This window comes from Tribolium castaneum, chromosome 2 (assembly GCF_031307605.1).
Source record: "Tribolium castaneum strain GA2 chromosome 2, icTriCast1.1, whole genome shotgun sequence".
Classification (NCBI taxonomy): Eukaryota; Metazoa; Arthropoda; class Insecta; order Coleoptera; family Tenebrionidae; genus Tribolium; species Tribolium castaneum.
The window spans coordinates 19337617-19363328 of record NC_087395.1 but is presented as its reverse complement, the minus strand read 5'-3'; the positions used below and the strand labels follow the sequence as shown (position 1 = coordinate 19363328).

The 25712-nt window shown below is 34.4% G+C and overlaps 3 protein-coding genes across 10 annotated transcripts in view; 2 read left to right on the top strand and 1 right to left on the bottom strand.

Moving 5' to 3' along the window:
* Positions 1-99: 99 nt before the first annotated feature.
* Positions 100-5694, top strand: LOC103314234 (uncharacterized). 5 transcript variants are annotated; one of them, XM_008199668.3, is made up of 7 exons: positions 100-223; positions 1539-1602; positions 1658-1753; positions 1808-2099; positions 2814-3070; positions 3125-3872; positions 4196-5694. In XM_008199668.3, the coding sequence occupies exons 3-7, from the start codon at positions 1676-1678 to the stop codon at positions 5395-5397; spliced, it is 2577 nt and encodes an 858-aa protein (XP_008197890.1). In that variant the 5' UTR covers positions 100-223; positions 1539-1602; positions 1658-1675; the 3' UTR covers positions 5398-5694. The 5 variants fall into 5 exon arrangements, with proteins under 5 accessions (XP_008197890.1, XP_008197888.1, XP_008197889.1 ...); XM_008199666.3 differs by having other exon boundaries at positions 153-328; XM_008199667.3 differs by lacking the exon at positions 100-223 and adding an exon at positions 376-624.
* A 3722-nt stretch (positions 5695-9416) lies between these two features.
* Positions 9417-18369, top strand: LOC657746 (7SK snRNA methylphosphate capping enzyme bin3). 3 transcript variants are annotated; one of them, XM_008199664.3, is made up of 6 exons: positions 9417-9571; positions 13357-14146; positions 17069-17349; positions 17407-17462; positions 17520-17738; positions 17794-18369. In XM_008199664.3, the coding sequence occupies exons 2-6, from the start codon at positions 13362-13364 to the stop codon at positions 18244-18246; spliced, it is 1794 nt and encodes a 597-aa protein (XP_008197886.1). In that variant the 5' UTR covers positions 9417-9571; positions 13357-13361; the 3' UTR covers positions 18247-18369. The 3 variants fall into 3 exon arrangements, with proteins under 3 accessions (XP_008197886.1, XP_008197885.1, XP_008197884.1); XM_008199663.3 differs by having other exon boundaries at positions 17069-17352; XM_008199662.3 differs by having other exon boundaries at positions 17069-17462.
* Positions 18370-19960: 1591 nt separating this feature from the next.
* DCX-EMAP (Doublecortin-domain-containing echinoderm-microtubule-associated protein) overlaps positions 19961-25712 on the bottom strand; it is a 36824-nt gene continuing 31072 nt past the window's right edge. For both annotated transcript variants that reach the window (XM_015983826.2, XM_015983827.2), the window contains 7 exons: positions 25428-25688; positions 25121-25378; positions 21276-21438; positions 21043-21225; positions 20894-20989; positions 20727-20841; positions 19961-20676 (listed from right to left, as the gene is read on the bottom strand). In XM_015983826.2, coding sequence (XP_015839312.1) covers positions 20523-20676; positions 20727-20841; positions 20894-20989; positions 21043-21225; positions 21276-21438; positions 25121-25378; positions 25428-25688 — 1230 coding nt within the window. In that variant the 3' untranslated portion in view covers positions 19961-20522. The remainder of the gene's footprint in view (positions 20677-20726; positions 20842-20893; positions 20990-21042; positions 21226-21275; positions 21439-25120; positions 25379-25427; positions 25689-25712) is intronic.

Here is a 25712-nt window from a genome sequence, read left to right as displayed (position 1 = left end):
ATGGCGAGGCGGCGCTTTCAATTTGGCTCTTGTTGAATCACGCACATCACCAGAATCGTTCAAAGTGATTCACTGGTATTTAAAATGAAAAATTGTCCGAGATTTTGAATTTTTGCGCCTCGTGGGTTCGTCTAATCACCGACTGTGGCGCAAGCATCGCGGCTTGTGATTGGTTAATTGCGAAACTTCATTGTGGCGGATTCCCAAATGTTTTGAAATTGAGGTAATTCGCGTTTTTAGCTTGTGTCTTTTGAACAAAGTGTGTACGTGTGCATTGGGGAGTTTGAAGCGTCCGTGAAGCCGCAAAGCGTTTAAAATGAGGGAAAAGGTGAGCGAGAACCCGTTGCAGGGCGTGTAGAAGCCAGCGTACGATAATGGCCGTTGTTTGAGCCGCAGCTCCGCAAACCCAGTTGGCGACCAAACCGCTCTCAAACTGGTCTCTCGAGCGGATTGTCGCCGTGTCAGCGCCCCTTATCGTGGATTTGTGCGTTTTTGTGCCGAAATCGGCCTGCGGGGGGCCGTAGTGCCGAGGGGCCGTGTTCGAGCGACGAAATCTAGTGGGCCGATCGTGTTTTGTTTCGTTTGACGTTTCGATGGGTGTTTACATAAGTGTCCTAGTTGTGTGTAAGTGTCTGGAGTGGCCCAACCATGATTAGGTTAGGTTGGGTTTATTTATAAATTATTCGGGGGAGTGCAGGGCCGTACCCGGGGGTGGGTAAGTGGCATCCGGGCGAAAAATGGAAAGTTGGTTGCGCAACGATTCAGTTTTGTTTTTGTGCGTTGTTGTCATGTCGCGTTTCGTGGTCAGCATTTTTGTCAAGTTTCGATCCGAGTGCATAACTGCATGGGTAAACGGCCGACCCGCTTACGCTCTTGTACTGTTTTTACACACGCCGCTCCCCCTTGGTCCCATACTGGGACGGCGGCGTTGCCGCGGTGGGCGCATTCTGGATGCTTTATTGACGGATGGACGCGCTTTTGCCGGTTGCCGCACGCTAAACGGGCAAATCAATCGAGATTCTTTCCAGAACCTGGACACTTTCGACACGTTTGGAACGCGCAGTTAACATTTTAATTCGGTTGCGAAGGGGAGATGGGGCGGACGCCGTGTGGGGGGCAGAGCCCCCTTGGGGGGGACGGGCGATTGACGTTTCCGTTTTCGGACGTGGAATACGCCGCATATTTGGGGGAGAAACGCATTTGGGCGAACGCAAGCCAAAAACGATTTAAATCGCTGAGGCGCGACATTTGGCAACGTTTCAATTCAATAAGCGCCAACAGGATTTAAATTTCGGACCATACAGAGCTGGTTTACTTGGCATTTTGTTCGCTACAATGACGCTTTCATCGCGGTTTTTACACACAATTTTTACTCTCTCATCACTGATTCAGTGAGCGGGAATTTGGATTTCGCTACTCTCACACCCAGATACATTACATGCTGGGGCGACATCTAGTATCCATCGCTCGGATTACATTCCTTTTTAATCCATTGTTAATTATTAAAATCAAATAAAATATACATTTCTTATTTTTAGTCTTGACTGATTCTCGGAAAAGTCCAGTAAACACCATTGAAGTTCGAATGGGCAACGTAATACAGTATGTAACTCTTCAAGCAATGTCAACCATAAACTTACCTGTGGAATTTTTTTAGATTATTTTTGGTGATGCCATGTTTGAAAAGAAAACCAGGTTGCATGTTAAAAGTTTGTTGGAAAAACAGTTTGACAATTTTCGCGAATTGGAACAGGTTTGTATCACAAATCACGAGATAAGATAAAAACTAATTTTGTTATTTTTCTAGTCCGTAAAAAATCATTTAATAGACACTTCGTTAGGTATTAAACAAACTGAAAAAGTTTCCTCAAATCGCTCTACAAATGAGCGTAACATGACACGTAAGACTAGAACAAGACGGCCACGCATCCATTCTATATTCGAGTCTGGTTATTGTGCTGTTTGTCACACACCCTATAACAGCCTTGAGGAACACATCCAGTCCAAAAGACATTTAAAACTCATCGGCGACGATGGCAATTTCATATCAATAAAAGGATTCGATACGTTTCTGGCCTTGGATGGAATTGACGCCATCGGTAAGCTTCGAATATGTGGTTACCATGACGACCAAGTGTCATCAGAAACAATCAAAACAAAATTCCCTAAAACTTTTAATGGTTACTATAGCAACTAAGTCACTTCATTACTATCTATTGTAATTCATTCACGATCTTTTTGGATCAGGTTTGGCTATGGAAATTTAAGTAAAGTGTATTAGGTTAACAGAATGCGTCATTCTGAATGCAGAAGTAAGAAAATCAAATTTAGGTGCTGTTAATTTTAGACAGACGTTCATTGACCGAAATGTAGCTACAAGTAAGATGATTAATTTTTTAGGTTATCCGAAATCGTCATTGATAGTTGTATCAGAACCACTGGAAGCTAAAATTCTTTTACAAAAAAGTTCTAAGTGTTTGCGTTTGGGAGAAAATTTAAAAATATGCAGTCTCGAATGGCCTTGCTCTGGAGGACTATGAAAACAAAACACGTTGCTGGAAAACAGACTTCGCGAACTTTTTTAGCTAATCATACGCAAAATAACAAATAACGTATTCAGTTATTTACTTAAAAAATGAAGCAAACGACAACCATGCTTGATTCAAAAATTATAACATTAGCTGTAAATGTTCTTTCATGATTTCTGGTTTTAAAAACCGCGAAACTTTATGAAAATTACAGCCAATCCTTATTCGAAAGTATCGATAATAGGCAATAATTCTCGTGACATGCAAAAGTTCCTAAAATTTCAGAAGTGAATGAAAAAACTCGCGACTATTCTCCGCCCCGCCGCCGCTCCAGGATGCCTCGAACGCGCACCTCGTCCGTGATGTGCGACCGAATAAAAGACTCTCCGATGTCCCCCGTGGGCAGCGACTCAGGACACCATTTACGTTCAAGAAAAAACATAAATTATATGACGCCTCCTCTCGAAGAAGACAGTCTAACTGAGAAACCCGAAGTCGTGAAGGAATATCGCGAATTAAGATCCAGTTCCCGTCTTTTGGCCGTAATTAAATTTCTTATTGAGTTTATTCAAGTAGTTTTCATTGTAATTTTGTAGAAACTCGCCGATCAAATGGTCGAAAATGACGAAGTGTGGAATTCCGGTCGGCCGAAGCGATCCTGCAACCGAACGAGGATTTCGGCCGACGAACGATTAGTCGTTGATAATAAAAGTTATTACAAAGTCGAAGTTTTGTCGTCGAAACTTCGTTCAGGAGTTACTCATTTTCAAGAAGTTAAACGGCCGGAAACACCGGTCGAGAAAGAAGATGATAAAGGATTGATAGTAAAGTTTAGGAAGTTGAGAAGTTCAGAACTCGTCCGATTGAATAACGAAGCGGAGAATTTTCTGTTTCCGAAAAAGGACGAAACGAGTGACGACGACGACGATGATGATAAGACGAAGAATGACAATAGTTCGGTCAGCGAAACCGATGATAGTAAAGTTAAAATTGAAGATGACGAGTCGATGCACAGTACGAGTTCCGAAAGCAAAAAGAAGAGGAGGCGAACGCACGCCGAGGCGTTTATAATGGATAATCAAAAATACTACAAGTTTGAAACTCCCGGTTCAAGGTTGAGGTACCACGGTTCATATCTTTCTCCTGTTCCTATGAAATCGAAAAATAATGGAGATTGCGTGGTGAAAAACGAATCGGAAGAGTCCGAACCTGATAAAAACTTTAACCTGAGATTAGATGATTACAACTTTTCGTTTGAGAGCGTCCCCAAAAACGAGGCCTGGTATCAAACGTTTCAGAGGCGCGACAAGGGGGAAGAGAAATACGTTTTTTTAAGTGACGACAGTAAGTATTCAATTGTAACGTTTATATTGAGGGGTCCTCTACAACCTCTTATTGGAATTCTAACAATTTATACGCTGTTTTCATCTTTTTCATTCATACTTGTTTTGTTAACATTATTGTGCGCATCATTTTTGACTTTATCTAAACGTTTTGATCTGGCTGGTATTTTTAGAACGGTATGCATACTTATTGCCGCGTATTATCAAGTATTTTCTAGTTATATACTGCCGTATATTTTCAAACATTGTTTTGTATTGTATTGCATTGTAGATTATTGTAATGGACAGTTGATGACCCTTTGGTTTATACTGTTGATTTTTTAGATTATTGGGATCCGTTGATTCTTCCCTACCAACTGGATTACGTACCGCCTCTGGACCCGCAAGAGTGTGTCTCGACCTACAACCAGATCAAAAAATGCCTTATGGAGCCTCCGTCAGCGTCAACTTCGGTCACATGCAGCACCCCCGATCCCAACGCAAGTAATTCAAGCGTTGAAACTCCCTTCAATCAAGACGAAGATAGTAAAATAAGTGCCACTGAAATTAGTTCAAATAGTACTTTGGATGAGATTAAACCGTCTCGAAATAAGCGAAGCCGACGCTCGGGAATGGTCGTGAATGTGACCGGAACTGGCAAAAATCCCCGGAAATCGCCTCGACAACATGCCTCCACTCTCGCGATTTTGAGTAGTTTGATACAGCAGCGGAAACGAAAGTCGCGGCGAACTGATCTTGACTTCCGGTCTAACCTACCAACGATTTTGGAGGAACCAAAACCGACGAAATCGCCGAAGAAGTCCAAAGTTGATTACTTTTCGATGATGAAGAGGGTCGAGGAGGAGTTTGCGAGTGCGTGCGACGATAATTTGGATGTGGAGATCGAAAAGGACGAAGACATCGCGTTCAAGGGCCAGGTGGGAGTGGAGGATATTTTGAACGTATACGAGGATAACAAAGACACTATTGTTAAGTCGCCTAAGAGGCTTGTAAGTGCGAAACCGGGCCGGAAGCCAGGCAAGAGGAAAAAAAATCGTACAGGGTGGCCTTTAAACAGGAGCAGGAGAATGAGGAGGAAGGAGGATGATGATAGCACGGTGGATTCGTTGAGCTTGAATGCGGATTCGGACGGATGTGACGATACGACTGATAGTATTAAGAAGAAGTCGAACTGTAGTGAAAACAATAACCAAAATGACCAAAGTAGTTTAAGTGATGTAAATATAGGCGATAGTAATTGTGATTTAAGTAACGCCGACAGGGTTAAAAACGAAAACAGAAGTGATGATGCGAACTCAGTACTATCAAATAAAGTGACTAGTGACGGTTTTAATATTGATTTGCAATATCAGCCGTATGTGCGCGTGCAAAAACTTGATAAGAATCACATAGACAATAAAAGCGAACCGGCAAAGAGGAGTAATTCACCGAAGCGAACAAACCGGGGACAGAGGAGGATGCCGGCGTCGCCGAAATCACCGAGAATGTTGAGAAGACCGAGAGGGCGCTGGTATCGAGAGAGATAATTAGATTTCCATGTTATTTATTTTCTTGTATTCTTTAAGTTAAACATGTATTCGAATATTTTGTACCAAATCTGTATTATTTTAAAACTGAAGAATCGATTATTTTTTTCTAATGTTTAATAATTATAGTTTTTGCATCTTGGATTTGTTTTTTTTGTATATGTAAACATACATTTACCTACCATAGAAGCATGAATTTTTGCGCCAGTACTGTACCGAGTACTACATGTAATTTCGTTGGGAAAGAAAATATTACATTTCAAGACAAATTTTAAATAAAATTGTTGTTTACAATGATTTGAGTGTTTTATTTAGTACGTATGCTTTTCAGATCGTTTTCAGTAAATGGAATATACAGCGTGTAAGAGTCCATTATTGTTCTTTTTTTTTCAAAAGCCGTAGCATATGGCCGTTTAGCTGTTTCAAAACTATAAAAACGCCAACGTCGCGTTTTACCGAATTATTTTTTCAAATAAGATTGTTAAAATTGTAAAACAGTTATTAATGATTAGATCTCTTAAGAAATTACAATAGCTATTGTTTTTTTGAGGTGCATGATTAATTTATAGCTGCCAATTTTAAGAAAAAATGCGACATTGGAGTTTTGAAACAGCTTATAGATACGAGTACCAACCCCCGACTCATTTAAAATTAATTTCCGTCGTGGAATGACACTTTTTCTCGCCTCGGCATTTGTCAAGTTCAAGTGATTACCGTTGGCTCTGCTGTTTGTGCGAAATATTTGACACATTCTGCTTTTGACGGTAGAGTGTTTTTCAAAACTTCAAAATATCCTTTGCATATGTATTTTTCTTGTCGAACTTTTGTTAGCTGCGTATAAATTACATTAGCCATTATTATTTTTTTTGAAGTGCATAAATAATTTATAACAGCTAATAGGTATTAATAATGTTTGAGGAGAGGTAGTACACCTTTATTCTACCAATGGATATGTGGTAGATTATTTTGATTAAGGCCCAGTTTCTGGTACGTTTAAATTTAAGCTAATTTTTATCTCTCCGTTAAATATGTTTTCAGAAATTGGGTTTTAGTGATTTTTTTATTTTATCGGTGAAAAAATTAATACCAAAAATTTATCATTACTACCAATAAGAGAAATCGTTGTATTATACATGTAAAGAAAAGTTTGCACTATCTGCTCCGCATACGTTTCAGACAGATTAATGAACAACTTTTCTTTACTTATAATATCAGTGAATTTTATTCATCACCCTGAATAAAATCCATAAAATTTTATTAGTGAATTATTGTCTGCTTAATATTATATGCTTATAATATGTAGTTGTTAACTTGTTATGCAGTTAATAAAAATAAATTCACTTTAAACTGTCAAAATTGAATAAAAACAGGAATGAGCGTGGCAGAAATGTATTGGTTTTGTTTAACTGGTTGCCTGGTCTGTACGCGTTAATTTTTTTCTTCTAGGAATTACATCACAGTGTTGTTCTGAAGGTGAATTTTTTTGCCAAAATCGAATTTTATGTTTACAAAAACACGGCAGTGTTCTTAAAATTTGGACTTTTTAAAAAAGTAGGTACCTAAAAACAAGGCAAAATCATGTCTTTCAAACCCGCAGGATCTTTAAAAGTGTTGTTATGTCTCGCCCACAATAAAAAGAAAATATAAAAAATTGGGAGTTTCCATAAAAATTGATGTTTGAATAGATAAAATAAAATTAATAAATAATAATTAATTAAATTATACAGCGAGGCCCACAACACATTTCCCACCGGAAATGTGCTGGTGGTAACAGTAATAGAGATGACAAAAATGCAAAATAAAAGTATATAGGGTCTTGCAAAGAGTCAGAACTTTTTTGTAAAAAAACTTTCGATTCAGAATTGCCTAAACTATATGCACTTTTGTGGTGGGGAGTGAGTTTCGGGCCACTCTGTATAATAATAATAAATAATTAATATATAAATAAAATAATATATAAAAAGAGGTCATTTTTTCTTTTTTTCAAACTCAACAACTGAACCTCTAAAACTTGAAAATCGACTCATTTTTTATAAAATTTCATGTCTTTTTTTAGGAAAATCTGAGTTATAAAAAAGGTTAAAAATCAAGGTAGAAAGCAAATTCAACGTTGTTTTTTTATGTTTTAGTTGAAAAACGTATTTGTTGAAAGAAAAGCATAAAAAATAGGAAAATGAGAAATAGGCAAAAATGTGATACACGTATACAGAGTGTTTTATCTAAAAATTTCGAGCGTAATATCTTACTTATTTGTCAACGCATTGTTAATAAATGTAAAATGCACATGGGTATTTTTAAAGTGATCTTTCAACTATGAGTAAAAAATTACCTCAAGATAAAAAATGACACTTTAACACACGTTTTTTGTATTACAATTACTATTAGATTATTCAATTCTGAAAAATAGGTGGCTAGACAAAATATTAACCAAACCACTCGTCTGATTCAAAGATAAGATTTTGTTCTTAAAAACATGTTCCAAATTTTGAAAGTATTTGAACACCTTTTGAAACAATTTATGAAACATTGCCAAGCAGCATTTTGTGCACCCTTGAAAAAGCTGTCAAAAGTGTATGTTCTATTAGAAAAGACCTTTTTGTTTAGTTTAGTCCATACCATATCACCTCCTTAAATATCTTACATTATTATTTTAACACCTTGTACCGGGTGCTCAACAACAGCCGCACCAACTCAATGCTACGCGGTAGAGAAATGCTTTCATAAAAAGGTAAAAATATTTTTTTTTAATTGGTAAATAACAAACTTTAAAGAAATGATTGTGGCAACGTTGTCTAACAATCGAGATCGCAATAGATCCCGATCAACAATAAAAATGAATAACTTTTGAAGTGGTTTCATAGGAAATCCCAATGTTGGCACATCTACAAATTGTGATTTTTGGATAAATTTTATTTTTTTAAATCCAAGGAACTGCTAAAGTCAGATAGTAATTTTTAAAATAATTATTCATTACGTTGGGGAACGATTACTTAGTGTGAAACATAGAAACATTAAAAAATAATGAAAACTGAAGAAGTCAGTAAACTAAGTTTGTAGCTTCATATTTTTTTGAATATGACTAGGAATTTTTTCAAGATTTTTCATATGATCTACACATGCTTTCCAACATTTTACCAGTGAGCTGGTGCACCAGTTTTGGAGCAGCCTGTATATTTCTTGAAAGAGATAAAATTATGAAAAGAAAAACTGACTTTGTGGTTATAGATATTTCGCCAGTTGTCCAGTTACCGCTCGTAAAACGTCTAAAAACTAATAACCTGATAAAAATTTATTTCAAGGTCGACAATTATTTATGTTTCTAGTATACCTAAAGATACAAACCAAATTTTTTAAGACTATTTGCCATTTTCACCTTTAACATGTCATAATTTTGCAAATAAAAATTACTACTAGATAAAGCATAAAAAGTCCGATCGAAAAGATACAGAAGATGGTTTCATAAACTATAAAGCTGCATTCAAACTTAAATATCTATTTTCGCATTGGAGTAATAAGGTAAACATCACATCGAGATCCTATAAATATGACTAATAAATAACACACTTTGTACAACGGAAGACAAGCAATTTTGGCACGTCATCCAAAAATAAAATACAAATATATTGTCCAAAAATATTTACGAAGTGCATTCGAAGCAGGTGTTACAACAGACTATAAACAAAACTTTTCAAGAATGTTTCCAATTGTGAATTCAGCCACTCCTTCAGCAGGAAAAACTAATTATTTCCCAATAATTATAAGTGGTTCGAATTTATGATCATTTGCGCCAATAAAACTCCAGGACCGTATCGACACATTTTCAAATAATCAATTCCGGTTAATTAGGTCGCGAATTTAGAACGTCGAAAAAACGCAATCATCCGCAATACCTTTCGGTTACCTCCCCAATTACCCGAAAATTACATAATTAGGAACATAACACTTTTCAACTCCTCGCTAAATCGCCCATCGTCCCTCATCGGCTCCGCTTCGGCAAACTCCGGCACTGATATTAAAATGGAGTCTAGTTTACAAGCACAACGATTTGTAGTCGTTCAGACGGTGCGTTGCAAAGTGAAGTCTCTTTTTCGGCCGTTTTTCAGCGGAACCTAAGGGAAAAGTGGCCCTCAAAGGGCATCAAACGAAAGCTGAAGCCACGCCGGACACGTTGAAGGTAAATTTTTTGACATTTATGTAATCTGTGAGGAGTTTTCGCCCAAAACGATAGCCAACGTCGATCTCCGCAGTGGCATACATGTTTGTTCCGGTGTGCGCGTGCGCAGTGCCGATTTTTTGCGGGAACTTGGGGTGCCGGGCTTTTTCGAAATTTTCGTAAATTTAGAAGGGCCACCGCTGAGGTGAACTTCGGAGAGGGTTATTTAGTCGGGAGTTTGCTCAGTGGGAAGGTTCCTAATTGAACACTGCTTTCGCGGGTTTGTTATCAAATTGCGGGAATCCGGACGTTTATTATACGCTCCGGCCGGAATTTAACGTCACATTTTTAGTTTAATTAATTTAATCGATGGTAATTAATTATCTGATTTATTTGAGGTGTTGTGTATTATACCGATTACGATAAGAATAATTTATTGCAGTTATTGGTGCATTTAGATTGGTCATAAATATTTAATGTGTTGACGGATTAAATTAGAAATAGTCAAATCCTTGATCTTAGACAACTGTAACCGAAGTGCGACCGAAAAATCAGAATACACGCAACGGCTTGTACAAGAATACAGAGTATTTATAAAATGTCTATCATCAAGTCACCTAAGTCGAATTTAATCGCTATCTTCTGTCAATATACTTACATTACACCCAGATATTTGTAATTAATTTGTAATTTGGCTGTTTGACAAAAATGCATGTTTGCATGAATAATGGCAGTTTTGTTGTTACTTTTTTTGTAATAAGAATCTTTTATCGTTGATATTGCGTGTGGGTTATTTATTTTTACATATTTCATTGATAAAAAATCCAGGCATATAATATATGATTACTTCGTTGCCAACACGTTAGATCTTGTTACAACTGACATTTTGCATATTGAAAATATAGCCAAGCTTCAAACCGTGCCGAAACCAAGAAATAGTTGAGTATATACGGGGTGAGTCTGCTAAAAGTATGTTTCACTATTCTCAGAAACTAATGGTCGCACCGCATTCAGTATTCACTGTTAAATACATAGTGACGGTTTATAGAAGCGTCAATAATCTAATTCGCAATTAAATGCGTGATCAACTGATCACGTGAACAAATGATTGGTCTATTCACGTTGTTAACTTTTAACAACGAATTAAAATTTAAGGGAGCTTTCTATAAACCGGCCTATTAAGTTTTTTGCTATGTATGTGAAATTTTTCCAAATTTTTTTACTCTTCTTTACAAGGTGATTCAAAAGTGTCGGACAAACTCTCGTATGGTGATAAAAGACATTCAATTAAGGACAAAAATGAAGTTAAATATTTTTTCTAAGAAGTCATTTTTTTATATATTTTTTAATTTGTTTTCTTTAGCAGGTGTATCGATTTTTGCTCTTTTGTTTCCTATGATGTCGAATTTTATTTATTAGCGAATTTGCGAGTTTTTTAATTGTTTTGTACATCATATGACATTAATTTTTGATTTTTTTGTCGTTTACGCAAAACGTCAAAAAACATGTAATCTGAATCACCAAAAACTTAACTGAAAAATTCTACTTTGAGTAGTTATAGCTCGTGGAAAAAGGCTAAAACAATTTTTGTCATAGGAATTTTTAATTCTCTTTGATGTCCTTTATCCGCACCCGAGAGATTGTCCGGTAATTTTGAATTACCGTTAAGTTAATTTATTAAATTTGTATTAATATAATGAAATTAAAAAAATGGGGTTGGTTTATGGAATCGTCATTATTTTAATCCACAATTAAATGCGTGATTAACTGATCACATGACCAAATTAAAGCAATTTGGTTGGTCCATTCGCGTTGTTAACTTTTAACAAGGCAGTTAACTTTAATTGAGCTTTCTATAAACCTGGTAAATGCGCCCAAAGAATTATATTTTAATAAAGCTTTCTATAAACCGACCCTTAGTGTTATTCTAAAACAACGATGTCTAAATGTTTTCGAGCAAAAATTCTTATAAAATAAATTTTGGTAGCCCTAAAATTACGTTTATTTAAATTTTGAATTTATAACTTTATTTATTATTTTTGGGGCTAGCGACATTTTTTATGGATTTTTATCACAGGACAACATTTAAGTATTGCTTGTTTTCAGATGACACAAAAAATAACAGTTAATAATAATTAATAATTCATAAATTTTAGGACCGGTTTATAGAAGCGTCATTAATTTCACTGATTAACAGATCACGTGACCAAATTGAACCAATGTGATTAGTCTATTCGCCTGTGATTAGTTTATTCGCGTTGTTAAGTTTTAACAACGAATTAGAAATTAATGAAGTTTTCTATAAACCGGCCTATAATTGCTTAAGGAATTGTAGAAAAATTCTGAAAAAAATAAATTAAATTAAGTTTTCAGTTGATTTTAAGAGATAATAATTAAATTGCTTGCAAGTGGTTGAAATAAATGAAATATTACGATAGATTTTTTTTGGGTAAAATATTTATACATGGTGTTGGTAAAAACAACGGTGTAACCCTTCGCTTACTGCAAAATTACAAAAAAATGTAAAATGGCCATTTTTTTCTAACTAATTTGTCTTTACAGCTAGAACTTAAGTAATAATATTGTCTTATTAGGAAGAAGGTTTTAAATAATTGCAAAAGACGAAATACCTACTAGACAACATTTAAAAAAAACTAAGAAGAATCTTTGCCTTGAAACACCTTTACCTTTACATTTCCTTATAAGTTAATTAATTTAGTTAAATTTAAATTAACTTGAATCGTTGCATAAAAGTTGACATGGCTTAGGGTTTATAATACATACTGATAATCAAAAACAATTTTATTATGTTGAATAAATATTGTATATTTTTATTTTGGTTTGCAAGAAGACATTTTTGGTATGTTTTACTTTTTAAGTCAACAATTAATAGTTGAAAAAGATGACCTTGACCTAGTTACACTTTTCGGTTCTTGTCATCACTATTGCATTTCCGCCCAAATATAGGTGTTCTAAAATTCGTAAACAAATAAATTACAAGGTGTGTTAGCACAACCTTTATTTATTAATTTAAGCTTCAATGATTCAATGCTGACGCATTTTCAACATTCAATGATCATGTTTCACGATCCATAGAAATAAAAAACTAATAATAATTGAATTAATTGAATCTGTCTAATTTTAAACATGCATCGCCATTTTAAATATTTAATTTTCTTTTTTGAATTTATCGACAAATCAGATTTTTTCGTCTCGTCTCGTATTACGTAGGTGGATGGTGACGTCGTCGTAAATTTATAATTCAGTCTATTTTTATGCAAAATAATATCGACAAATTTAATAATTTCAGTAAATGGGCTAGTAAGAATGTAAACATCGTAAAACCTCTTTGTGTTGTCTTGACGTAACTTTTATCTCGACATCTTGTTTGTGGAATTTTTCAGCTGCATTGTAAATAAACCCGCCTGAATTATGTATTTTCACAAAAACCATACAATCCAAAACAATAATTCAATTTTTACACTAAGTAACTAAAAATTGTTTTTCCGTTATCGAAACTTTCTCTTTTAATCTACGAGCGTTAGTTGAAAATTCTGAAATATTTTCACGGATGATGTTAAAATAGAAAGTTTACTCATCCGAAACACAAAGAAACGCGCGCGATCTTTGTGATTTAATTAATTTTGTAACGCGATTTATCCAATCAGACCATGACCCACAATATATTTAGAAAAGTGCATTTAGAACAGCGGTTTTTGTTTATTTTGGTTGAATAACCGGTCTGTGACAATTGAGTATCGTTTGTCACGGCCAACCAGGCACCATCTAACGCCATATTTGCTTAGGAAAAATGTCATCGACCGGCATGGTCCTCGAACCCCCGTCAAAACCCCACAACAATTACCGCCCCCATCACAACAACACCAACTCGAAACGCAAGTCGAAACATGACCGCTCCGGCCGCAAACGCTCGAAAAGTTTCTCCGGCTGTGGCCTGATGATGGACATGAAGCCGGTGCCTCCGACCAAATTCCTCCTCGGGGGCAACATCAACGACCCCCTCAATCTCAACAGCCTCCAAGACGAGGATATAAATCGGGCCATGAACGCCATCACCCCCAAGTCCTCCCCCATCCCCACGCCACCGAGGCGGAAGGGGCAGATCGAGGTGATCATCCCTCCCAATATCAACGATCCCCTGAATCTGATTGGGTGCGCCGACGATGCGGAGTACGAACAACAGTTGTATTCGCCAGTGAAGAAAGGGAGGAAGAAACGCTTGAAGAAGAGAAGAACGGTGTCGGCGTCCGATGGAGATGTGGAAGCGAGGACTCCGGAAACGTCCACGGATTCGGCGAAGATTCCCGTTGAAGTGGAAGTCGAAAAGGATCTCAGTCTCGAATTGTCGCCAAAGAAGGAGAAGTCGAAGCGGAAAGTGGAGGAACATGGGGCGACGCAAGCGAAGAAGTTTAAGTATTCGATGGATAAGATTGTCAGTCCAGTGGTGCCACAACCGGGGACGTGGTTGAAGAGGTCGAATCATAAGAAGAGACCGAGGCAGAAGAGGGATACCACCGAAGCGATGCCACAGTTCAAGGAGAAGGATAAGCAGTACCAGTATGGAAATTATAATAGGTAAGAGGGTGAGAGGGGTAAACAACTAAAAAACTTTTTTTTATTGGGAGAAATAAATAATTCCAAATTTTTTATTTATTTTTCAATAGTTATTTATGTTCCATGAATTATAAGGGTCTTAATAACCGCGCGCAACAAATTTTACAAAAAAATAAATTTTTATCAATTTTTGGATTTTTTTACAATATTGTCAATTTTTCATTAAAAAAATATCTCCTTCATTTATAACCTTGGGCCTAGTGGCCCTCGGACCAGTAAAATTTTTGCCCACGGTCATTAAGACCCTTATAATTCTCTTGGTATAGAAATAACACAAAACTCTCCAGTACTTTTTATTTTATTAAATGAGGAAGTTTCCCTTTTTATATAATTGGTAAACTAGGTTATTAAAAAAGTTTTGAAATTTCATTCAAAATTTTTAATTTCGCTTCAATGCTCTTAAAGCCAAGTGCCTACTAACGGGTATTAGGCATTCGAATTAGGGAATGCATACGCATAAAGTTATTGTTTCGAAAAGTCGTTTTTTCCATTTGTGTATTTTATGTATTTGTATTATTACCGATTTATTAGTCCTTTTTTTTGTAAGAGCATATTTATATATAGAAAGCGATTGATTCCTGGTTTCTAGCATAACTTATTGTTATAACATGAGATCGAAAATAAACTGAATTAGAGCAGGACGTGCTTGCGTAATTTTAATCCTATGTCAAAAATTTTTTTACGGTTATTTGCTAACCTAGAAACAGTATTTCTAGACATGTCCTTTGTCTCCTCTACTGTCTTTTGAAAAGAAATGTTGCTAAAATTACACTTCCCTTTCAAGGCTTGCTTTAATACAGTTCATTTTCGATTTCATGGTATAAATTTTATCGGTTTCATTATTTATAGAATATTATAGAAACACCAATCAGATCATCTCTATTTTAGCAAATATCGAACGATAATTCATTTGGAGACCGGGGCTAATTCATCTAAATTCCCTACAACCGTCCAAACAATTTTCGAAACAAATACCTTGATGATGCGTATAAAACTCAAGGGACTTTTTAATGCCATTCTATTTATTTTTACAATTTCCTGTATGAAATAATGGACTCTTTTCGTTCGAAACAGATTTTTGTTTTACACAAAAATTATGTGTTTCTTATCTGTTTTACTTTAAAAAAGCAGTGGCAACGTTGCCAGTGGAACAAAGGTTGGACATGAAATGAAATCTCCTAAATTTTGTGCTTTAATCATAACTACCATTTACTTTAATGTAATTTTTTGGTGTTGCTCATTTGCTGAAAGTTATACTACGAGAGATAAATTCTTAGCCTAATACAGAAATCCTTAACATTAGTGAATGAAACTTTTTTACTATTCAACATAATCTCCTCTTAACTCAATACATTTTAGACAGCGGCCCTGCAGTGCTTCTAAACCTTTCAAAAAAAAACTTCGTTTTGGTCTGCTGTCCAACCTTCTACAGCTTCCATAACTCCGTTATTGGAAGAAAACTTGAGCCCTTTCAAGCTTTTTTTTATCTTAGGGAATAAATAATAATCAGATGGAGCCAAATCAGGTGAATATGGAGGGTGATCCACCAGTTCGGACCCCAAATTGCGAATTTTAGACATTGCAATCTGCGACTTGTGTTGTCCTGCAAAAACAAGACACCTTTGGTGACCATTCCGCGCCTTTTTTCTAAAATATTTTCTCGCAACTTTGTCAACAATTCTGAAAAATATTTTCCTGTTATTGTTTTTCCCTTCTCCAGATAATCACCATGACAATCCCAGAAAACTGAAGCAAGAACTTTTTCAACCCATTTTTGAACCCGAAACTTCTTTGGTCTTGGACAGCCAGAGTGCTTCAATTTCATTGATTGTTGTTTTGTCTCAGGGTCGTAGAAATGCACCCAGGTTTCGAATCGTTTTTAAATCGGGCGCAAATTGAAAGCGAAGTTTCAACTCGTACTCGCTTTTGATCCGCGTTCAAGCATTTTGCAATCTATTTTGCCGATTTTTTTTTTTCATACCCAAATCGGCATAAACAATGTCATGAACGCGTTGATATGAAATGTTCATCCTGAATCTGGTCATCCTGAATGGAAAATTTTCCTCTTTTGAAGTATTAATTATTTCAGTAGTTCTTTAGAAAATGAAAATCGGATTGGCTTACAATGGTCGTGAGTTTCCCCAAATAAGGTTTGAATCCTTAGAATCATAAAGACTCATTGTTACAAATGCTAGAAAAAAATGATTGAAGAACATCCTGTTTCCCTATCACAAACTTCTAAATGCTTTGGTCTGATCAGTCATATCCCCACTTAGAAAACAAGGTTAAATACCAATGGTGGTGTAAGTTTGAGACAAAAAAAGGAGAGAACATTTATTATTTGAAACATCTATGTATTGTAGATGAAAAGGCTTAAATCTAGATTAATTAGAGACTACGTTCCGATTTGATTCTGCCAAGTTTTCAAAATATTGTTCTCGTGTTTTTGATGATTGTATACTATTGACTGAAATCACGATCATCTATTTGTCCCACTGTACAGTGTGGTCCAATTATAAAAATGTCTACCTTTTGTAAAGAGATTGAGATTTTTTTGGCATTTGGTTTCTTATCTTTAGAACTACTATTATGTTGTTAAAAAACAATATTTTAGATAATTGGAAACTTCCTCATTTATTTATAATAGTAGTAGGTACCAAAAAAATTGCAATGAAATTTTGCTGCATCTCTTTAAAACTTTAAAATGTTAAAATTTCTGTCTGCGGGAGGAATTATAAAAGGTTCAAGAAAAAAAAATTATAAATGGCATTTACAGATTTCTATCAGTTTGAATTATCAAGACATTGTTTAATTCCTCCTTAAACATGCGGTTGTTTACTCCTCGTTTAAGATTTTGCGCCGGTTCTAACGGGACTATTTCAGGTACTACGGGTATCGCAACCCCCACAGTGAAGTAGACAATAGACTGAGACTCTTTCACCAACACCGCTATTTATTCGAAGGGAAAGACATACTAGACATAGGTTGTAACGTGGGTCACGTGACGTTATCCGTAGCGCGCGATTTCGGTGCTAAAAGTGTGACAGGCATAGACATAGATCCGAAATTAATATCAATAGCAAGAAAGAACGTAAAATATTACGTTAAAAATTCAGATTCGCCGAAATCTGAGAGGGTCGGTGAAGTACCGGTGAATAAGAAAAGTAGTGAGTTTTTCCCTATTTCTATGCCCATATTATATGGACCCATTGACATTCCAGGCTTTAATGACGGGCAAACCGGACGCGATTTTCCCAATAATGTCGTTTTTAAAACGGTAATTGTTGAATAACTTATGTATAAGTAATCATAAATAATCGATTTGTGATTTTAGTGTAATTATGTTTTGGACGACGACTCACTCCTGGCTCTTGAGCAGCCACAGTTCGACGTTATTTTATGTCTAAGCATCACCAAGTGGATTCACTTGAACTGGGGGGATTCGGGGATGAAACAGGCCTTTAGAAGGATGTACGCCCAGTTGAGGCCGGGCGGGAAATTAATCCTCGAACCTCAAAACTGGGCGAGTTATAAATCTAAGCGAAAATTGACGGTTGGTACTCACCAAAAATTTTTTTTCCATGTAATTGAAGTTTTGTGTTTTGTAGGAAACAACTTTTAATAATTACAATTCGATCGAATTTTTCCCGGAGAAATTCACCGAGTACCTGCTGTCGTCAGTAGTGGGTTTCGCCAAGAGTGAAATTCTAGGTTTTCCCTACAACCATTCGAAAGGTTTCCGAAGGCCAATCCAGATTTTTACGAAAAGTACGATGTTTCCCAGCGAACGGATCGAAGCAACACCAAATAATAGCATCACACCAAACAATGATGATCCTCTCTATCAGAAATTACTAAAGACTGAAAAGTACGAATCTCAGACGCAGCCGCTTGTCGAGAAGTCGGAACATATTTATTATACGAATATTTTAAATAGATATTGCGGTAATTCCGAAGAGAACTTTGAAGTTAATAAGCAGATCGAAGACGATTTGAACAAAGAACAACTGGACGAGAAGAGTCAGAGTGAGATGCAGGATGTTTCGGGGGATAATACTTAAAAAGTGTTAGGAGATAGAGTTTTTTTTCGTACTTGATTTTGTACAAATCGTTGACTTTTTTTAATGTTCGATTGTTTGGCTTATGTACATATGTATATGCAAGTATTACATTTTTCTTTAAGACTTCAGAGTTTTATTTGGTTGCGGCCCATAAATACAAAAAGGTAAGTGATGTTGTTTGAAGTACCTTTTCTTTGATACAGGGTGATTTAAAAAATCAGCCTGTATAAGCAGTGACAGTTCATAAACAGTAGATATTGATTTAAGCAATTTAAAATGAATTAGTATTAAATAATATTCGATAAAACTTAAAAAAATATCACAGATTAAAGAGATTTAAAAGTGGCATAATTTTTGTAGTTTTTTTATTTGAAGTTATAAATTTTTATAATCACGTTCTGTCGTTGCAATTTTTATATTTTGTTGAAAATTATTGACGTTTATACGTACTCGTACAAAGAAAAACATTTTAATTTTGTGAGTAAAAGCACCTTTTTTTTTCTTAAGGTTCAAATGGTTTTTTAACGATAGTTGTGTATGGGAACAACATGTGAAATAGATTCAAAACCACTCATTTTTCTGTATCCAAAAAAATTATTGTGGCATAGTAACGAGGAAGCTGTAAACGTTAGACTGCCCCGTCTCCAAATTGTTTATTTAATTTAATCGGTTCCCTGTTTGGAAAAAATAGATGAATGTTGAATCTTAAATTTTTAGTAAGTTAAAAAAGCACGAAAAAATATTTTCACTAAAAATACGTAAAATTATATGAGACGTTTCGGCTCTGTATTTCAAAATGTTGCGAATACGGTTAAAGTGTATATGGAGGAAAGTTGTAATATATCCTTTACCTTGTAGTTTTACTATGTCTTCATTTTCGGCGGTTTAACTTCAATAGATATTATTCAAAGATGCTCACGCAATGGAAACGTTTTGTTTTTATCGGTAATTGGCAATTGCATATTAGAGAACCCATTTAATACTATGTTAAAACTAAAATATTAGAAATAAAAATAATGCGGACTTTTTTTAAGAGAATATCTCTATTCTGAACCTCTGCAACTCTTCTTTACGCATTTTTTTATTGGATATTAAATTTCTTTTTTAATAGAATATTTAAATATCAATTTTCATGACTATAACTTCAACACTAAAGGATCTTTACGTTTAACTTCCTTGTGGGTGAAATTTTCAACAAACCACAAACACGCGTTTTTTTATTTTTAGACTACTGCCTAAATACCACTTTTCATGGTTATAACTTCGAAAATAACATCTTTATGTTAACTTCGTTTGGGGGTGACTTTTCTAAGAATAATAAAACAACTGGTCCTTCAATTTTCACCGAAAGCCCAACTACCAGTTTTTATAAATATCTTTAAAAAATTTTTATATCCAACGCCCTTGGGGTGGAATTAAAGAAAATTCATCAAATGCCCAAATAGTAATTTTCATGAGTATAAGTTCAAAAATGACGTATTTTTATGTTTGACCTCCTTATTGGGGGTGGAAATACCAAATGTCCGAAAACACGCGTTTTTTTAAGGGAAAGCCCAAATAACAATTTGCATGGATACAAATTTAAAAAAATTGCTTAAGGGCGTGTCTCGCAATATCTGCATTCTTATGACACTCACTTCGTGTCAGTGTCATTTTATTGCTTACCAACGCTGTGGAACAGTTAGTATTTTAGTTTATGAAAAAAAAACTCAGCACAGCTGTACACTTTATTCTTTATTAAATTTATTTTTCAAACTATAATAAACAATTAAAATAACCATAACAATGGATTTATTAATATTAAAAAGTTTTTTAGGTAAATATTTGAAGCTACCATGCATTGCTTTGTTTCTCTACATTTATAGTATTCATTATAATAAATTCTATAGCTATTGGCAGTTTCCAGGTGTATTTATAACTATATAAATAATTAAACTAATTTAACAAAAGGTGAAAGGTTTCGTATCGCCCATTTTTAAAGCTTCTGACAATTTTCTAACAATGCAATTGAGGTATTGTATCACTTTGGTTCTCATTCACTGGGTTTTTCAGTACTATATTTCATAAATATTTTTTTAACTAAAAGCATAATAACACCTGATTAAAACTTATTTGGTCTAAATTTAGATCTATGTGAGGATATGTGTGCTCTCCGTACTTCAGTATTTAATGTTGAGAACTTCGAAAGAATTTTCGAAAGACGAATCGAAATCTGAATCTTCATAATCATCGTAACGTCTAACTATCGAAGGCAAGTACAAAAAAGACGCGTTTTGCTATTCTTCCGTCAATTCCCACAGCATGAGGGCAGCGTCAGTGCCTCCAACTGTCACCAAATTTCTATCGTTAAATAGGAATCGAGCACAGGCCACTTGGCCACTGTAAACTTTTTCTTCGTTGTATTCGGCTTTGGGACTCAAACATGGGTATCTGCAAAAATTTGTGGTGAAAACAAAAGTAACTTGATATGTTATGTGTACCTGAAAAGTCTGATATAACCGTCAGTATCGCCCGAAATTAGCAAATCATGGGCCGCGGATCGGCTCACGGTACTGATGATGGAAGTCATTGGATAGAAACGGTTGTTCCAAATACCTAAAATCGTTTTATTAATTTTCGTGATCACTGAAGTTCAGGAAGTACTTACCGGCGACCAAAAAGCCAACTGTTGAGTTCTGAGTGTACCACTTGACGTCTTTCATAGCAATCGGGCTCTTTTCCGGTGACAAAGATTTGACATCCCCTGAAATTTTAACTGAATGAAAAATTCTACAGTTTTGTGAAGAACACATTTACAGAAACATAAATCGTAATCGGCAGTGACTGTTTGCAAGAAATTGCTATCCGTGCTCCAATCCATTTGGATGAGAGGTTGCGAGCCTCTGATCTTGTTCGATTTTTTGTAGGAAAATCCGTCTCGGCTCACTCTGAATAAATAGATGCTTCCGTTTTGTGAAGCTATTGCGATCATGTCTCCGGCTGAAAAATTGGGTTAAGGGAATTTGTAAGCTGTGGATAACTTTTTTTACTAGGGTTGTAGCCAACACAGCTGAGGGGTGAGCCACAAACTCGGATGGTGTTGATAAGGGTTCCGGTTTCAGTGTTGATGATTATGAGGTGGCCTTCGGTGCTACCGGCGGCTAAGGCGACGCCGAATGGGTGGAAACTTAGAGAAATGCATTCAAAAGCCACCTAAAAATGGAAATGTTTACTGGTTTTGTGTACTACTAGAATTTAAAATTTTTAGTAGCAACCTCCAATAAAAACTCAACCAAGTGCGCATCTAATTTCGTTTCATAAAATTTATTAATTTTTGTAAAATATTTATTTATTTTTCTCACCCTATTCGGAAGTAAAATTACCGTTGGGGGCGCTACTGAGCTAGGTCGAAAACAGTAACCATAAATGGCGGGAAAATGTTTATTTGGATATTTTGAGCGTTGTACGAATTTTGGGGCTTCACAATTATTACATTGCCTATGCGGAATGATTATTGCATCTTTGATGCAAGAAACTTATGTTGACAAATGAGAGATGACGAGGAAAACACGAATAACGAATGACTGTTTGGTTCACTTTCTTTATTGGAAAATTATTACAAAGACATTGAAAAGCCTACCTTTTGGCATAATTTACGTTTAAATGTATCAGCAGTTGTTAATCTTTATTGTAGTTTTGTAGATTTACCGCAGCATTTCATGATTTTTTCTGTGGAAAATTCTAACCTAAAATTCATAACACTTCACTAATTTATTGGTTTCTTGAGCCAAACTTTGTGTTCGCTGTGATCCATTACTTATAATCTTTAATTAGACAACTGTTTGATAACACTTTGTAATCAAAATTTAAATATTTTTCACATTTTATCCACTTTCAAGTTCCAACAATAAACACTTTATACCACGAAAAACTACAGAACCAAAGTCAACGCTAGTATTTACCACCACGTACTTTTAAAGTAATTCTTTCTATTGTAAGTAATTAACACTATACACGCAAAATTGTTGAACAATTCATTAAATGTCAGTTAAATGTGGCATTACGAAAATTTCTTTACTGTTTTCGACATAGTTCAAAAGTCATCACCAGAGGGCGTCTAGTTAATTTTATTTCCGAATTTAACTCTGTTTTTTTGGCAAATCTACGGAGAACTAAATACTAGGAGGCGAATGGAGATACAAAACAAACCGATTTTTTATACCCAAAAATGTAGTACGGTATTATTTTTCAGAAAATGTTAGGTGTAATTCAGATTACTAGACTTTATCACACAAAATCAAAGCTATGTTCTTGATTAATGATAATCATTGCATTTCTTTGTTTGCCTTACAATTTACATCTTTTAAATTACAAAAAACGTTTTCTCAATTCAAATTTACTAATCTGTGAAATTCTATTAACATTTCCTGAAACATTAATAACAGATCTAAATTATAAGTGATGGTTTCTTAAATAATTAATAATTTTTTACGCTGAATTACAGTTAATCAAAGGTAGCCAATTTCAACAAATTGAAAATCAGATCATTAAATAATAATAATACAGAGTGTAAAACCTTGGCATGAAACATGAAAAAAAGATTTTTGGTTGTTGGTATTTTTGTCATCGCTAAATATGTCTACTATACCTATAGTCTACCTCTGTATAATATATTTTTTGCTTTTTTGTTTTTGAAAATCTATCCAAATTACACCAAAAATTAATTTACTTGTTGTGAATTCTTGAGTTGTGTTTAACTGATTTTTTAAGGGATTAAAAGATTTTTACAACCCGAGTTGTGTATCTATCTGGTTTCTCGTCGAGACTTTTCGAAGCAAGAATTCCTAGGACCAAAAACATGACGAGAAATCGACGGAAAATTAACGGTTTTTCTCGTTATCTTGAAACTTTGGAAATATTCGTAGTCAAATCTTTTGAAAAATGGCATTAAAATTTTTGCAAAAAGTTAAGTACTTGGGAATATAAATGTCTATGTTGTAATATTAAATAGCAATTTCAGTGTGAAGAAACTGAAGAAATAAAAAATGAAATAGAAATATCAACAGAAGCGTATGAAGATATATGTAGAACTTTTCAAAAGTTAACAATGTAAATTTTTTGTGTTTAAGAATCGATTGTTTGTCACGTCGTTTTGAAAATTTAAAAAGAATTAGAAAGTTCTTCATTATAATAACAAAAAATGTTATATGATGTACTCGTCTTAAGTTCTAGAGTTTTTCTGAATTTTTAAATAATTTCTATATTTTGCTCTTGATTTTCTAAAACTCTTTCATAACTTTAACAACTCGAATTTTAAAATTAAAGTATTTATTTTTTAGGAGATTATAATTGTTATCACAAGAAGTTCAAATTAATTTTAAAGCAGAGGAAGGTAGTTTTTCCTGATAGTACGATAGCCTTCATAACTACATACGAAAACAATGATAAATTCAATTAAATTAAAATAATTATACCCTAAAATTTTCTATTTGTTTCATTATTATTTGTTTATGCTCAGAATCTTGTGATTGTAATCTTTAAAATTGTATTAATTCAGAATTCGTATTTGAAGTAAGAACAAAAATAAAAAATCTTGAAAATCGAAAAATTTGCACGAATTTTTTAAATTATTGCAAGATTTAAGTTTTGTTTTTCAAGGACTTATATAGAAGACTGGATCACAAGATTTTTTACAAATAATCTTAATCAAAGTAAATGTTCTCAAACAAATACAATGATGTAAACAGTATTTAGAAAAATGTAAAATTCTTTTCATACAGGGTGTCTACTAAAAGTATATTTTACTCTATACCAAAAATTAAGAATCGTGCAGAATTTAAAGATTGCTATTAAATATTTTGTATTTCTCTTTATACCTGTGAAATTGTTATTTCATCTAAGACCATGCGAAGCTTAAATTTTGTTTTGTGATAAAAATCGGTAAAAAACGTCTACCCCTAAAAATAATTGAGTAAAAATAACAAATTCAAATAAACGTCATTTTGGTGATAGCAAAAATTTTTATAAAAATGTTTTACTGGAAAACATTATTTGAGTAGGTAGGTTTCGGTTAATTAATATTTTCATATTTGTTATTTTATTGTCATTAACCTTTTTAACTAAATAATTTAAATTATAAGGACGAATAAAAAAATCCTGAAATAATTCACATACATTAAGTAACATCATAATTGAATATTTTTTTCAGTTTTTTTAAGATCTACATTTTTACTTTATTTTTTCTCCTTTCTTTTTCTCTTCATATACTTTATTTATTTATTTATTTTATTTATTTGAACATATAAAATTTGAAGCCAAAAGTTTTTGTTGTTTGTTTTATTTAATTTTTGTGTAAAAACAATTAGAAAAAAAAATAGCTTATTAAAATTGGTTTTTGGTGTAGATTAGAAAATAAAACACAAACTCTTTGTTCTACAGGGTGATTTAAAACTGACTTTCAGTTAAGCACAAAAATGAAATCAAATTTTGTTTCAAGCGACTTAATTTTTATATTTCTTATTTTTAATTTGTTTTCTTTATTGTTTAATACATCATAATATATTGTTGTATTGTAGTATTGTTGATTTTTTCCAACACGTATTTGTTTAATATGTTGTAAGAGCTGTTGTTCCCGCTAATTTAAGTCAAAAAAGAGATATATCTCGTGAAAAAACTTAAGCAAATTTTTATCATAAGAACTTTTAATGTAGTTTGATGATGTTTTTAATCACCACCCGAGAGATTGTCCGGTACTTTTGAATCACTCTGTATGTAATACAAATATAAAAATATTTGTATTTTTTTTTAATAAAATTAAAATTTTTAGGTTCAAAATTTTAAACCTCAGTTCTTTGCTTGCGAAATAAATCACGTTTTAAATAAAAAAAATAATTACTTGTAACGTCCAAATAAATTTATTCTTCCTCCACAAGGCAATGTTCTTATCATGCCCTGCTGTGGCAAAAACTTCATCATCTGGATGCACTGCAAGTCCCCACAACTGTCTCCCATGCCCGAAAACAACCTGATTGAACCTCCTTTGAAGCGACCCTTCCAAAATATTATTTTTAGTAGTCCCGACGTAGATATTCCCATCATTGCGTCCAGGGCGTTGGGGATAAATGGACCTGACCCCACCAGCAGACTCAGCAAGCTAAAACAAAATTTGCCGACGTGTTCTTAATTTCAAATCGAAAAAATACTTTAGTTTCAGTGATTTTCTTGTAGTTTTGGAGGGAATCCCAGGCGACAATTTTCCGATCTTTGTCACCACCCGAAAGCAGCGTTCCTTCCGACAGCATCACCAGCGAACTGACCCCTTTGTTGTGGGCTTCGTACTCCAAACGAACAAAGTAAGCACCGTCACTATCAACACTGTAAATGGTGATGAAACCGTCACTGTCCGCAGTGATGACATCGCCGTCTTGCTCAAATTGCAGTGCAGTGATAAGTGTACGAGAAGGCTGGAAGTTTTTTGATAAAATCCG